Source organism: Pteronotus mesoamericanus, unplaced genomic scaffold, assembly GCF_021234165.1.
Source record: "Pteronotus mesoamericanus isolate MK-2021 breed Mesoamerican mustached bat unplaced genomic scaffold, CSHL_Meso_final scaffold_165, whole genome shotgun sequence".
Classification (NCBI taxonomy): domain Eukaryota; kingdom Metazoa; phylum Chordata; class Mammalia; order Chiroptera; family Mormoopidae; genus Pteronotus; species Pteronotus mesoamericanus.
In genome coordinates, this window is record NW_026555307.1 from 3477753 (window position 1) to 3491357 (window position 13605).

The 13605-nt window shown below is 54.5% G+C and overlaps 2 protein-coding genes across 5 annotated transcripts; one reads left to right on the forward strand and one right to left on the reverse strand.

The window, feature by feature from the left end:
* Nucleotides 1–5192: 5192 nt before the first annotated feature.
* Nucleotides 5193–9825, forward strand: CDT1 (chromatin licensing and DNA replication factor 1). Of its 3 annotated transcripts, none has more exons than XM_054588831.1 (10): nucleotides 5193–5441; nucleotides 5988–6143; nucleotides 6217–6371; nucleotides 6947–7144; nucleotides 7231–7376; nucleotides 7546–7646; nucleotides 8096–8284; nucleotides 8581–8721; nucleotides 8796–8997; nucleotides 9439–9825. In XM_054588831.1, exons 1-10 carry the CDS (start codon nucleotides 5193–5195, stop codon nucleotides 9606–9608), a joined length of 1707 nt encoding a protein of 568 aa, XP_054444806.1. In that variant the 3' UTR covers nucleotides 9609–9825. The 3 variants fall into 3 exon arrangements, with proteins under 3 accessions (XP_054444806.1, XP_054444808.1, XP_054444807.1); XM_054588833.1 differs by having other exon boundaries at nucleotides 5193–5437; nucleotides 6023–6143; XM_054588832.1 differs by having other exon boundaries at nucleotides 5193–5435.
* Nucleotides 9826–10839: 1014 nt separating this feature from the next.
* Nucleotides 10840–13077, reverse strand: APRT (adenine phosphoribosyltransferase). Of its 2 annotated transcripts, none has more exons than XM_054588957.1 (5): nucleotides 12949–13077; nucleotides 12638–12744; nucleotides 11714–11847; nucleotides 11385–11463; nucleotides 10840–11058 (listed from the first exon to the last, which is right to left on the reverse strand). In XM_054588957.1, the coding sequence occupies exons 1-5, from the start codon at nucleotides 13026–13028 to the stop codon at nucleotides 11054–11056; spliced, it is 405 nt and encodes a 134-aa protein (XP_054444932.1). In that variant the 5' UTR covers nucleotides 13029–13077; the 3' UTR covers nucleotides 10840–11053. The 2 variants fall into 2 exon arrangements, with proteins under 2 accessions (XP_054444932.1, XP_054444931.1); XM_054588956.1 differs by having other exon boundaries at nucleotides 10840–11192.
* Between the last annotated feature and the right edge of the window lie 528 nt (nucleotides 13078–13605).

The following is a 13605-nucleotide window of genomic DNA, read 5'->3' on the forward strand; positions in this document are numbered from 1 at the left end:
AATAATAAACCCATAACATTCTTTTTTTTGATGAGTACAAATTGTATTTTCCAAACCAAAATTTTAGTGAAAAAAGTGGCATTCAATTCTTTTTTTGCCAATCTCCTTGATGTCTGGCCTTGTAGGAGACAGCTGGATTCTCACAAGGCTCCACATCATAGCTCATGACTGTGATGTGCCGTTCTGGGCAAACTGTATGAAGAAAATCTGGCCTAACACAGGAAGTACAGCTACTTAGGGGGAAAGTATTTCAGATAATTAGGGCATTCTTCTTTGATAAGTTAGTGAAAATAGTTTTTTTAAAAATATTTATTTATTTTTCAGAGAGAGGGAAAGGGAGGGAGAAAGGGAGAGAAACATTGATGTGAAATGGTTGCCTCTTGCACTCACCCAGACAGGGGACTGAACCTGCAACCCAGGCATGTGCGTTGACCAGGAATCAAATGGGTGATCTTTTGTGGGATGAGGCTGAACCAGCTGAGCCACACTGGCCAGGGCTATGAAAACAGTTTTGACCTCATGGGCCCACTTTGAGAACTGCTCAACTGTACATATGTGCTTCTGCGTTTACACACACAATCTGTGAGCGTAGCAGACACTTGTGGTAGCTCAACCCAGGTCCTTCAGTAAATAATTTGAGGGTGACTTGTAGGCAGTTTCCCTTCTTGAGAATGGCTTCCTAGGTCTCTCTGCATAAAGGTGGAGCAGCCCAGACACGCATAGTGTAGACAGGGATGGCTGGCTAAGGCCCCTGGGAGCAGCCCTCGTCCAGTGAGGACAGAGTGTGTGTACAAACAACCAGCTTCCTGAGTCCTAGGTGGGATGATGCTGAGGGTGTTCTACAGCATCTTCCAGAGATCCCGAGGAGGCAAAGCCCCAGCCATCCTCAGCTGTCACCCTTGGCGATCGCCTGCTCAGGAACACATCGTGTGTTGGCTCCTTCCCTGTCTCACTTCTAGAATGCCCACTTTCTGGGATCATCTCCCAAGTAACTGATTTGTCCCCACATCCTTGAGTCAGGATCTGCTTCTGGTGGCATGCAAATAAAGACTGTGAACTATTCCTGTGTGTATATTACATGTCACAATAATGAAACCTCAGTAAATGCTCTCTAAAATTATAGATTCTCTAATTCGGGGTTGAATCCAGCGAGGTGGCCACAGGGACACAGTGAGGAGCGACTGCAGATGTCCAGGTGGGAGAGGATGTGGGTTGAGACCAGGGCACCGAAACAGAGTGAGAAGCATAAGATTTACTAGGTCTTTAAGGTACAGGTTCTTACTGATGCAAGACCAAATATGGGGCTGAGGGTCTCTGCAGGAAAAGGAAACCGGAGACCATGACAGTTCTCCAGGCCAAACTGTAAGCCAATGGTTTGGGTCATCTTACAGCTGCTAAACGCCAACTACACAGCAGTCCCAGACCGGCCCTGCTGGCCAAGAAGTGAAGCCGATGGGCCCTTTTGGGAGCTGGTGGGGGAAAGACCCGGCCCCTGCAGTCTAGGATGGGGACCACATGGGCAGCACGGAGGGGTGGCCCTGCCAGGTGGGGCCTGGGTTTGAATCTTAGCTCTGCTACTTGAAGGCCATGTGGCCAGAAACAGTGGCTCACCCTTTCTGGTCTCAATTTCCTCATCCATGAAGTGAGCATATTTGTAGCATCCACACCCTAGAAGGCTTTTGTGAATCAGGCGTCACGATATGTGTAAAGTTCTTAGGACTATACTCCGCACACGGGAAGCGTTTGCGTTTTGGCAGCTAACATTCAGTGCTTGAATCCCTTGTCCTGATGGCACTTCATTGCTGGAGCTCACTACCTCACCTTCAGACAGCTCTTCCTGCAATGTGACCAGGACCTTGCTCCATCAAGAGGCAAGGCCTACATTCCCTCCCCTGGAGCCTATGTGGACCTGTGCAGCCCTTTCCTTTCTCAGGAAGGGCAGAAGTGGCACTGCAGGACTTCCAGGAATCAGCCATAAACGGGCGTACAGCCTGGCTGGTCTGATGGTAGTGGGTTACCAGAACCTGTTAATGTTGGTGTCCCTAAGATTGGTACACAAGCCCCCAATGCTAAATTTGACTGGCTTTGAATAAAAGGGGAGGGGGAAGTGCAACCGGAAAGCTCTCTCATTGTCTCACCTGAGGAGCCCAGAGCTACCCTGAGGGCACTATGCTGAACACCAGGGAGAAAGACCCATGGAGGGAGTGGGGGAAGAGAGGGAGAGAGAAGGCCCACACAATCCCCACTCCTCCAGCCTTGGGTGCTGGACTCTTCCCATGTGCCACACACGTGCGGGAGGGAGAGTTCCAGGCATCTCGAGCCCCAGCTGCCATCTGACTGAAGCAACATGAGCTTCAGGGCCAAGCTTCTCCTGAATTTCTGACCTACAGAAGCTGACATGAAGGTAACAATTATTTTAAGCTGCTAAATCTGGGGAGATTTGTTATCTAGCAGTGGAGAACCAGTACACCTTCTTTGGGGCCACATAGTCACCACGTATTTTGGATGCCTGCTATGTGCCAGAAATGAGTTAAATGAAGGCATAGCACTAATTCTTCATTCACTGGTTTAATATTTTCTACTATGTGTTGGCACTGTGGGCTAAAGCCATCCTCCTCTGTGTTTGGAGACACACAGGGTGGAAGTTGGCACCCTACTCCATCACACTTCTGGAAACCAAAAAAGACAGAGAGGTGATTCCAGCTCCAGAATCTCTGGCCCCAGGAGAGGATCTGACTGGCTGGGTTTGCACCTCTCATCCAATCAGCTGTGACAGTGAGGTGGGGGTGGGGAGTTGTCACACAGTTTGCATTCCATCCTTGTTGGGTAGGCAATTTTCTGAGAAGGTACTGCCCTCAAAAGGCCTACTCCCTAGGGGTAACATTAAAAATGTGTGACAGTAGCCCAGCCAGACCCTGTACCAGGGTGCCAAGGCCCCAGCTGTGAGCATGCCCCCTTCCTGCTGGCTGATTGTGAGGAGTCAATGCAGACCACACTGTTCAGGCCCCAGAGTACTAATGTTTCTGGTCCCTCATCCCACATGGGACAGACTCATTTTACATTAATGTTCTAGATCTACAAGGGCCCTCTGATCGTCCTTCTAGGATTCAGCTCATCCTCAGAGCCATTTGGGGCTGCTAGGGCCCACTTCTGCCTCCAGGCCTTGCCCTGGGACTGGTCACAATGAACGCAATGTTGTGCCTGACTCTTTCCTTCCCAGGAGTCCCGTTAGGGTGGTTGTGTCTGGCACTGCACGCCTAAGTCACACAGCTGCATGGTGGCCAGGCAGGAAGTCAGTCCCCCTCCTTAGGTGGTCTCTTGGATTTCTCACAACCCTGGGACCTGCCTCCAACCCCTTCACACAGCACTGGAATGGCATGAGCCCAGGACAGCACTCTGTGGTTCTACCACTTTGTGGGTGGGCAGGCAGCAAGACAAATGAAATGTGGGTGGAGACTGCTCAGCATTTTGGAGGCCCTGGGGAGGCCTGCTGGTTGCATCCTGACCATCTACTTATCTACAGAGGGCAGGGCCTGGGCCAAATGGTCAGCAGCCAGATATCGACAAGCCTCTTGTGGTGAGGTCCAGCTGCCTCTACCCTTCCAACACCAGGTGCTTCATTTTCTAAACGTGAAACAGAGTGGAGAACCACCATGTCACTGGGAAAGGAGATAACTCCCTCTCTCCTGATGAGCAGCTATGAGCCAAAAGATTATGCTCCCATCACAGTTCTGGAATCCTGCAAGCTTCCCCTCTTTAATGAATAGTAGGCTTAAATTTGGAGTGTTCCACTTTGACTCAGGTCAATTCCTGCCTCCAACCCCCACCACATGTTTCAGAAATAAATTTTAAGTGGTGGCCCACAGCGCACATACCAAAATGAAATTTTAACAAAAACATAGCCTTAAAAATGCTGGCCGCAACCTTCCACACTGATTTCTGTTCTGCTAATAACTTGCTACTGGCTGTTTACAAAATAAAGGTCTAGTTGCTGGGACCCCTTATACACATAGGAAACGACGCTTCATCCACCTTTTCCATCAACCTCCAGCGTTCTCACTCTTGTCATTTTGCAGGCACCAGTGGCATCACCTGATATTTCTGTTAAACTTTTTTTTAAAATAGGCACAATTCATGCTCTTTACAGAAAACCTGAGAAAGTAAAGCCCCTCTCTGAGCCCTCACCCCTTCCCAAAGACAACCCGTGTGATTTCTTTTTCTCTCAGATCTGTAGCCCCACTTCAGGACCGGAGGAACGGCATTTTTCTGTGATTGGAATCACACCGCCATTGGGACTTGCTTATCTGGCATCAGTCTCTCAAATTTTCCAGACAACCTGAGTTTATGTTTTAAAAACTAACACTTCTTTTCAACTCAGCTATTTTCACACAAACTCTTTAAAATAAAAAAAAAAGCTTGAGATAGAATTCACATCATAAAACTCTTTTAAAAAGTATGTAATCCAGTAGTTTTTTAATGTTATCTCTAATTCCAGAACATTTTTCTTTTTGAGGTGTACACTGCCCCTGCCCCTCACCCCCGTTCACTCTCCAGCTGGGACTTTGGACAAGTCGCCCACGATCTGGACCTGAGTTTCCTTGTCTGTAGTAACGCGCCCAGACCCCGAGTTGTGCTAAAGGCGCGCTGGGGCGGGGACACAGGGCCCTGCCCCCGTTACGTGCGCAGCTAGGTCACGTGTACAGCCGGGTGACACGCGCAATCCCGCCACCTAGCCCAGCGCCCCTGCGCGGCGTAGTTACTGTTTTATTGCACTGTAATTAAATTTAAGCTGTAAATAGTGTAGCATTTTCCTGTTAAAAACACTGTATCGTTTTCCCGTACTGCATTGGCTTGGTGTCCAACCCCAGGCGCGCCATCCCACGCAGATCCCACGGAGACCCTGAGACGCAGCAGATTGGCGAAACCGCTGAAAAACCCGCGTTGTGACGAGTGCGCGCGGCCCGCGCAGCCTGAAAGCGCTAACGCGAAGGGGCCCGGGCGCGTCCATTTCCTCTTCCACCCCCACGCTGATGGTTCCGCCCGCGAAGTGGGCGGGGCCACGAGTGGCGCGAAAATCGGAGCGAAGCGCGGCGCCACTTCCGCCTGCTGCTTGTCCCCATCACGCTTCCCGACTCCAGCTGTCCGGCATTGTCTGCTCGGGTCCCGCTCCCTGTCTGGGTCTCAGCCTCGTCATGGCGCAGCGCCGCCTCACCGACTTCTTTGCGCGACGCCGCCCTGGGCCCCGCGCCGCGTTGTCGCGGTCCAAGCCGACCTGGAGCACCCCGAGCCCCGCCAAGCCCGCGTCCCCCGCCCGGACTCCCAACTCGGGCGGTAGCCGCAAACGCGCCCGTCCCGACAAGCCCGCGTGCGATGAGCCCACGCGCGACGAATCCGCGCCGCCCGCACGCAGGAGGCTGAGGCTGCCCGCCAATGCGGTGAGGGTGCAGGGAGACAGGGGCCGTGAGGGGAGGGGAGAAACTAAGGCGGGGCGGGGACAGACCGGAGAGGGCTTCTGGAGAGACGCGCCCCGGAGGGACTACTCGGACGTCGGGACGGGGCGGCGGGAAATACAGCGAGGCCCCAAATAAGAGGATTGGTCACTGGTCTGGGCTAAGAGAACAGACTGGGAGTCACTGCAGGACCTAAGTCTGAGCTAGCAGGCCGGTGTCCTGTGGCCACCGTACGGATTTGGCTTGCAGAGTACTTGCAGTGATGGGGATGAAGCTTTGAGCTGGCGGATATGGCTGATGCTGGGGAGGGCCAGAGCTGGGCCAGCTGGTAAATGCCAGGCCCATCTGCAAGGCTAGTTTGGGGCTCAAGCCCTGTTACCCTCCTGAGAATAACGAACAAGTGGGTGGGCCAGGCCCTTCCCTTAATGGAGGTGCTTTCAAGAGGCTGGAATGAGGGCAGCAAAAAATTATCTTTGTGTAGAGCCAGTACCCCACAAGGTCTTGCCATTTGTTCACCTTTGGGGTCCTTTCCCCTAGGTCCCTGGCCCTGGCTCCACAGCGGCCCCTGGTTCCCCAGGTCCTGGCTCCCCAGACGCCCTTAGCTCCCGGGAGCACTCGTCTCTGAGCAAGAAGACAAAGAAGGTTGCACTCTCAGCAAGTCAGCTGCCCAGACTGGCACCCCAGGAGGACAAGGTGAAAAGGCTGGACCAAGGGCTGAGGGTGGGCTTGGGGTGACTGGCTGGCTGACAGCACCCTGTGTCTACAGGTCCCCTCAAAAATCGCCTTCTCAGAATTCAAGTCGTGCCTGCAGCGGGCCCAGGAGCTGGGTGCACGTGTCCAGGAGCTGAGGGCAAGTGCCCAGAAGAATGAGGCTGGGGAACCCGGTGCGCTGGAGGCTGAGGGGCACTCACAAAGGCCATGGTGAGTTTTGGTTTGGGTGGTCAGGCACCCCGGGAAAGGGTAGGCTAGTGGGAGGCCTGGTGGGGGAAGGGTAGAGAGAGGGCAGGGGCCGCTATGTCAAACAGCCTGGACAGTCCATAGGGCACAGGTCCCAGTAGTGCCAATCACTAACTTTACCTCTTTCATCTGCAAGAGGGCTCCAATTCCTGCCTCAGTGAGCCCTGTGAGTTTCAAATGATTGGCAGCAGTTATTATGTGATTCCTGTCTTCATGTCTTCTCCCCAGGTGCTGTGATCATCATGTGTCTCTTAGAGATAAGGAAACCATGGCTGGGGGTGGCCAGGGACCTCCCTGGGTGATGGGGCAGGACATGGCAGAGTTGGGTTTGAAGCCACCCTTTTCTGTCGCCATCCCTGAGAGTGTTTGTCATGGGGAGCTGGGCATACAAGGAATTTGGAATCTGGTATGCAGTATGCCATGGGGGCAATTTTGCAAGCCCTCGCTCTGGGGTATACCCAGCTGCTCTGCCAGCCATTGGGTCCTGGAGGGGATGTGGGTCTGATGCTTCTCTTAATGCCTGGCTTCTTCCCTGGCAGTGGAGAAAGGGCGCCTGCCTATCAGCGCTTCCATGCTCTGGCCCAGCCAGGGCCTCCTGGCCTTGTGCTGCCCTATAAGTACCAGGTGTTGGCTGAGATGTTTCGCAGTATGGACACCATTGTGGGCATGCTCTACAACCGCTCAGAGACCGTGACCTTTGCCAAGGTCAAGAAGGGTGTCCAGGACATGATGCGCAAGTGAGTGGGGTCCCTGGGAGGGTGAGGGCCTTGTCACGCAGGGAAGGCTGACTTGCTCTCTGACCTGTGGCACCCTCATCCCGTAGGCGCTTTGAGGAGCGCAACGTGGGCCAGATCAAAACTGTGTATCCTACCTCCTACCGTTTCCGCCAGGAGCGCAATGTCCCCACGTTCAAGGATGACATCAAGAGGTCTGATTACCAGCTCACCATTGAGCCACTGCTGGACCAGGGTGAGTGTGCTGTGGCCAAGTCCACTCATCTCTGGGCCTCATTTTTCCCACCTGTGACACTGCAGTTTTGAGCGTGGCTGTGAGATGCTGGCCACTGAGCCCCATGGTTGCGGGGCTTGGTGGCTGGGTGGGCCTGGCCCAGGGGCTCAGGCTTGGATTCTTCTTGCAGAGGATGGCAACACGGCTCCCCAGCTCACAGCCTCACGTCTTCTGCAGCGACGACAGGTCTTCAGCCAGAATCTGGTGGAGCGTGTCCGGGAGCACCACAGGGTGAGCTGGCAACCCCAAGGTGACGGGCCGTCACTGTTCTGTGAGTTGTCTCCTCTGTGCTGGGCCTTGTGCTCTGTCCTATTGTCAGAGCCCCATTTTACCCAGCAGGAAATGGGCCCTCTTGAGAGGCTGTGTTCTAGAGCTCTTCTCTTAACCAGTGGGCCATCCGTTATCTTCTGTGGATGGGGTGGGCGTGGGCTGAATGGGGATTCTGGTTCGGGCGGGGACCCTGGCCCTGTCTCCCAACTGAGGGGACATTGCTGCCTTGAACAGAGCAGGGATCTCAGAGATGTGGCCTTAAGCCTTCTAAGTCTTGTGATAACGTCAGTGGGTGCTGGTGGGTCCTCTGCTTATGCCTGAGGGTGCCCATCTGGGCTGGGAACCAGGACAGCCCTTCTATACCCCAGTCAGATGAGCCTAGGGTCATTGTAGCCCTCCTTTTTGGACAGGTATTCCTGGCCTCCCTGAACCCCCCCATGGTGGTGCCTGAGGATCAGCTGACACGCTGGCACCCCCGCTTCAATGTGGATGAAGTGCCTGACATTGAGCCTACTGAGCTGCCCCAGCCACCCACCACTGAGAAGCTGGCCACCGCTCAGGAGGTGCTGGCCCGAGCCCGAAGCCTGATGTCACCCAGGGTGAGGCTGGCCCCTGTATCTCAGGGTTGGGTAGCCTGACCCCCACATGGGCACCTGACAAGCTCCATGAACCTGTGGGCCTTGAGGGCAGTGCGTGTGCCCTCCGTGTGTTCACAGTGCTGCCCGCTGGCAGGTTCTACCCTGAGGTGCCCAGCACAGGTCTCTGACGTTCTGGGGGTAAACTTGGGCTGAAAGGAGGGCCTCGGGCAGGGGGTCCATGCAAATTGGATGGGAGGGGCCTCCTCTGTGGCTGGGTCAGGAGAGGCTTCTGAGCTCTCCTCTCTGACCTGCTCCAGATGGAGAAGGCCCTGAGTGACTTGGCCCTGCGCACAGCTGAGCCCAGCAGCCCCCGGTCCTCCAGTCCAGTGCTGCCGGCCACTCCCCCGGCCACTCCCCCGGCTCCCCTCAAGGGGGTGTCCCAGGACCTGTTGGAGAGGGTGAGTATTTGGGGTCCAGGGATGGGGTGGAGTGGGGCCAGCCGTCCACTGACCACTCCCCATGCCCAGTGCAGATCCGGGCCAAGGAGGTGCAGAAGCAGCTGGCACAGATGACGCGGCGCCCAGAGCAGGAGCAGAGGTTGCAGCGGCTTGAGCGGCTGCCTGAGCTGGCCCGGGTGCTGCGTAGCATTTTTGTGTCTGAGCGCAAGCCAGCACTCACCATGGAGGTGGCCTGTGCCAGGATGGTGAGCAGCTACCGCGTGGCCATGAGCCCAGGTGTGTGCAGGGGCAGGAGCCAATTCGTGTCCCCAAGTCCCAGATGAGGGTGGGCACCATTCTCCACACACGCTTGTGTGCACTGGCTGGGAACAGTGCCCTTGAGGTCACCTCCTGAGCCTCCACCTGGCCCCTTTAACCCTGCAGCCTCTTGAAGCTGCCTCTCCTTCACAAACCTGGCCTTTGCCCTTGAAGTCCCAGGAGACCACCCTCTCCTGAGACTTCTAGTCCCACAAAGCTACAGAATACCCCTGCTTCAGGATCTTTGAGGGCTGGGACATGTGACAGGCTCAGTGGGAGAGCCACTTCTTTGGGAAAGTTGTAGAGTCTCTGCCCTGGCCCCGGTCCTTCTGGGGGAAGTGCTGGGGGTGGGGGCTGACACTGGGAGCAGCCTGTGTGCACCCCCTCACAGATGTGCTCACAGGCTCCCTCTCTCTGCAGGGGAGATGGAGAAACATGTGCAGCTCCTCTCTGAGCTGCTGCCAGACTGGCTTAGCCTCCACCGCATTCGCACTGACATCTATGTCAAGCTGGACAAAGCTGCTGACCTGGCACGTGTCACTGAGCGGCTGGCTTGTCTCACCCGTGCAGAAGAGGTGCTGCGAGCCTGATGGCTGCACACCAACACGTATGTGGGCTCAAGGCCTGGGCCTGGCCCAGGATGCCTGTTTTATTCTCTAAGAACATGATGCACTTTGCTCTCCCATTCCCGAGTCCCCATGAATGTCAGAGGTTTTGCTGGACTCCGGCTGCAGGGTCTGGGGGTAATTCTCTGACCAATGTGGGTGGTATGCCCACCTCATATAGCATGCTGTCATTAAACTGGTTTTGTTTGGCTTTCTCTTTTGCTGCATGGAGTGCAGGTCTAGGGTGGCTTTGCTGCCTACCAGAATGGGTTTGGGCAGTGTGGTTGGCAGAACACCCCTCTCTCAAACCCATGTAGGGATGCTGAGATATGGGAGCCCATCCTGTGTTATGCTGGTGGGCCCAGTGTTATCACAGCAGAGGTTGGAGGACAGCACACGACTGGCTTTGAAGGTGGAGGGTGGGGCCATGAGACGGGGAATGTGGATGGTCCTTAGTAGCTGGGACAGGCATGAACAGGAACCAGCCCCATCTACACCTTGGCTGTTAGGATAGTTGGCCTTTTATCTGCCATTCAACTGACCAAGCAAAGGGAAAGTCACATTGTTGGTGTGTACTATGTAGCTGGGTCCAGGATGGTTGCTCTGTAGTGAACATGCATGGACCAGTCTATTCCCTAAACAACAGAGTATAACAACTGTTTAGTGCAGAGGTTTTACGTAAACACTATAACATTATTTATAATCCTCACTCAAGGATATTTTTTCATTGCTTGATAGAGGGAGAAACATCAATGCAAGGGACAGGCATCAATTAGTTGCCTCCCATATGGTGCCTAAGCTGGGGATGGAGCCCACAGCCTTCTGGTTATGGGATGCTCCCACCAACCCACAGTGGTCAAGGCCTAAACACTGTGCCATTTTAGGTAAGGGACTTGAGCATCTTCATATTTTGGTATTGGGGGAGGGTCCTGGACTGAATCCCCTTGTAGAAGCAGAACTTTAAGATAAAGTTTTAAGCCAAACTTGTATCTTCTGATGCAGCAGCAATGGGAAACTAAACCAATTTGAACAATACCTGCTTCCTGAGAAGTCTGTTGCCCCACCAGAGAAGAGAACCACAAATCACTAAACACTCTGAAAGCTCACACATGCACACCCAGGCCAGCTGGGGTGTTGCTGCACCCCTCCCCACCTCCTGGTCCTGAGGCCCAGATCACACCCTGGGCACTGAATAACACCACTCTAGTCAAGTTGGTCATACATGTTTTCATTTCATTGTAAATGAACCCGAACAGCCTGTGCTTGGCTTTGCCCTGGGCTATGGGCTCCAGACCGTTGTACTTTCAGAACCCGCAGGAAGGTCTCTGGGTGCTGGATAAAGTCCAGGTGGGCAGCGAGTGCCCCTGGCAGCCAGTGGGGGCTGGACCTTTTCTTTTTCTAGTTGATGTGGGGCAGGATATTGAGATCACTCATACTGTAGGAGGGAGAAAAAGGGCATGGCCCCCAGCTTCTCCCTGCCCTTCAGCGACGTCAGCTCCACCACGCTCACACACTCCACCACCTCAGCCCGCAGCTGGCCCAGCAGCTCACAGGCTGCAAGCATGGTTCCTGGTGGGGCGAGGGAGGAGCACAGTGAGGCCTGCATGCAGCCTACGCCACCCAGGGGGTTGGGGGAGGAAGGAGTTGGCATCGCAACAGGGATCACATCTGGCATGCAGATGAACTAGTGTGAAGGGCCTAATCCACTTCTCTCACACAGCAAGGCACTTCCACCCCCACAAACTTGGGTAAGACCCTCACCGCCAGTGGCCAGCAAATCATCCACGACTACCACCTTCTGCCCTGGCTCCAGGGCGTCTTTCTGGATTTCCAGGTCAGCCTGTGGATGGGAAGCAGGCACACAGTCAACACATCTGAGAATGGCCTTGGTGTGTAGAGCCCAGGAGCTGCCAAGTGGCTACCACTTGGGTCCCAATTTCAACCCACGCTGCTGTTTCCTGGCTGTGTGAACCTGGCCCAGTGTCTCAGCCTCTGAACTCTCATGTCCACTCCAGCCATGGCAGCTCTGCTTGATTCTACAACTTTCCCTTTGGGAACAGAGGGTCCATGGCAGCAGCCCCCCCTCTCACCTTCCCATATTCCAGTGTGTAGGAGGTAGACACTGTGGGACCAGGCAGCTTTCCTTGTTTTCGGATGAGCACGCAGCCCAAGCCAAGTTCCTGGGCCAGGGAGGGTCCAAACAGAAAGCCCCGGGAGTCCAGGCCTGTTGGAGAGAGCTGAGGTATTGGGAAGCAGCTGTGTGGCACAGCAGCATGAGGGATCCCCGGGGTCAACTTCCCGGGGTAATGACATCCATCCATTTAGGGAATGTTGACCTAAAAAGTGCTGGTACTGCTGGGTGCTGGAAAGTGGGAAGTTAGAAACGGGCCAGGGACTAAATCCATCCTACATGGTTGAGTAAATAACCAAGTGACTCTGGGGAAGTCACCTGACCTCTTTCACAAAGCTCAGCGGTATCTCTAACTGGGCAGGTAGTAACTACGAAAGGCATTCGGCACAGTACTCGTCTTTAAAAGCAGCTTCTGGCCCAGAAGCTTCTCCAGGAGGAGCGGCAATGACAGGCTATCACGGTGTGCTGAGACGCGTGCTGAGAGACCTTCCGAAAGATCCCGAGGGACGCCCGCAATTGAAGAGGGGAACGGCAGTGCTCTGCCCTCAAGGCAGCCGGGTTCCTGGGAGGGTCCGGGGTGGAGCTCCCACAGGGAGACTAGACCCCAGGGTCCTCCCTGATCTCCTCTGCTCCTTTCTGAAAGCCTCACACTAGGTCAAGCACTTGGCCATGCCAGAGGTATTACCCAAGCACCATGCGGGCGGGTCCCCTGAAAAAGCCCCATCAAGAACCTCCCCCAAACAGAGGCGGAGCCGTCCCTCCCGCCCTCTGCCAGCTTAGCAGAGAGGAACCTCTCCCGAACATGTCTCCCAAACCCAGTGCCCCTCCACCTCATGATCCCGAGTCGGACAGGGCCCCCCCTTGCCCCGGACCCTGCACTTGCCCACGATGTAGTCGATCTTGCCCCCGTGGGTCTTCTTCAGGTGTTTCGCCAGAAGGCTGATGGAAGCGCGGAAGGAGTCTGGGTCCTTCAGGAGGGGAGTGATGTCCCTGGAGCGGAAGCACAGACCTAGTAATTTCGGGAACGGATCTGGTGTGCAGGCCGCGGTCCCCTGGAGCACATCCCATGGGCGCCCGGACAGCCCCACTCTAGGCGCAGGACAACGGCCCAGCCCGGTGGGGCCCTACGTCCAACGGAGCCCTCAGGTCGTTGGGTCCCAGGTGGGCAGCCTGCGCGTGCGCGCGCGCGCGCACCTAAACAGCACGCCCGGCGTGGGGAAGTCGGGGAAGCTGCGGATGCGCCGTGCCACCAGTTGCAGCTGAGGGTCCGCCATTGCGGCCTCTGCACTCGTCCAGCCACGTGAAGACCTCTTGGGTTTCACGCCTGCGCAGGCAGGGAGGTGCGTGAGGAACGGGCGCCTGCGTACCGGGAAGGTTGGGCTGGACGCCAGGGGCGGGGCTCGCTGGCTCCTGTAGGAAGCCCCAAATTTCATCGAATCTTAAGTGTTTTCGATTTTAGGAGGTGTGGTTCTTTTTTTTTTTAGCTCTTTAATTTTGTTTTAAAATCACTTTATTTTTCAATTATAGTTGACATATAATAGTTCCAGGTGTATACCCTGGTGATTAAACATTATATAACATGCTAAGCGATCATCCCAACAAATCTCATAGCCATCTGACACCATACATAGTTATTAGAATATTACTGACTATATTCCCTATGCTGTACTTTATATCCCCATGATATAACTGCTTATTTGTACTTCTGCTTATTTGTACTTCTGCTTATTTGTACTTCTAAATTCCTTTATCTTTTTCACCCATCCCACCATCTCTCCTATTTGACAATGGTCAAAATGTTCTCTATGAATCTGTTTCTGTTCTGCTTGTTTATTTATTTTGATTTTTAGG

Excerpts from the sequence above, each read along its gene's own strand:
- APRT (XM_054588956.1), bottom strand. The coding sequence starts at position 13,028 with ATGGCGGACCCTCAGCTGCAACTGGTGGCACGGCGCATCCGCAGCTTC. Across the intron at positions 11,464-11,713 it reads ACACACTGGAATATGGGAAG|GCTGACCTGGAAATCCAGAA; the intron begins GTGAGAGGGGGG and ends TCCCATCCACAG. Across the intron at positions 11,193-11,384 it reads TGATTTGCTGGCCACTGGCG|GAACCATGCTTGCAGCCTGT; the intron begins GTGAGGGTCTTA and ends TCGCCCCACCAG.
- CDT1 (XM_054588831.1), top strand. The coding sequence starts at position 5,193 with ATGGCGCAGCGCCGCCTCACCGACTTCTTTGCGCGACGCCGCCCTGGG. Across the intron at positions 7,647-8,095 it reads GTGTCCGGGAGCACCACAGG|GTATTCCTGGCCTCCCTGAA; the intron begins GTGAGCTGGCAA and ends CTTTTTGGACAG. Across the intron at positions 8,722-8,795 it reads CCCAGGACCTGTTGGAGAGG|ATCCGGGCCAAGGAGGTGCA; the intron begins GTGAGTATTTGG and ends TGCCCAGTGCAG.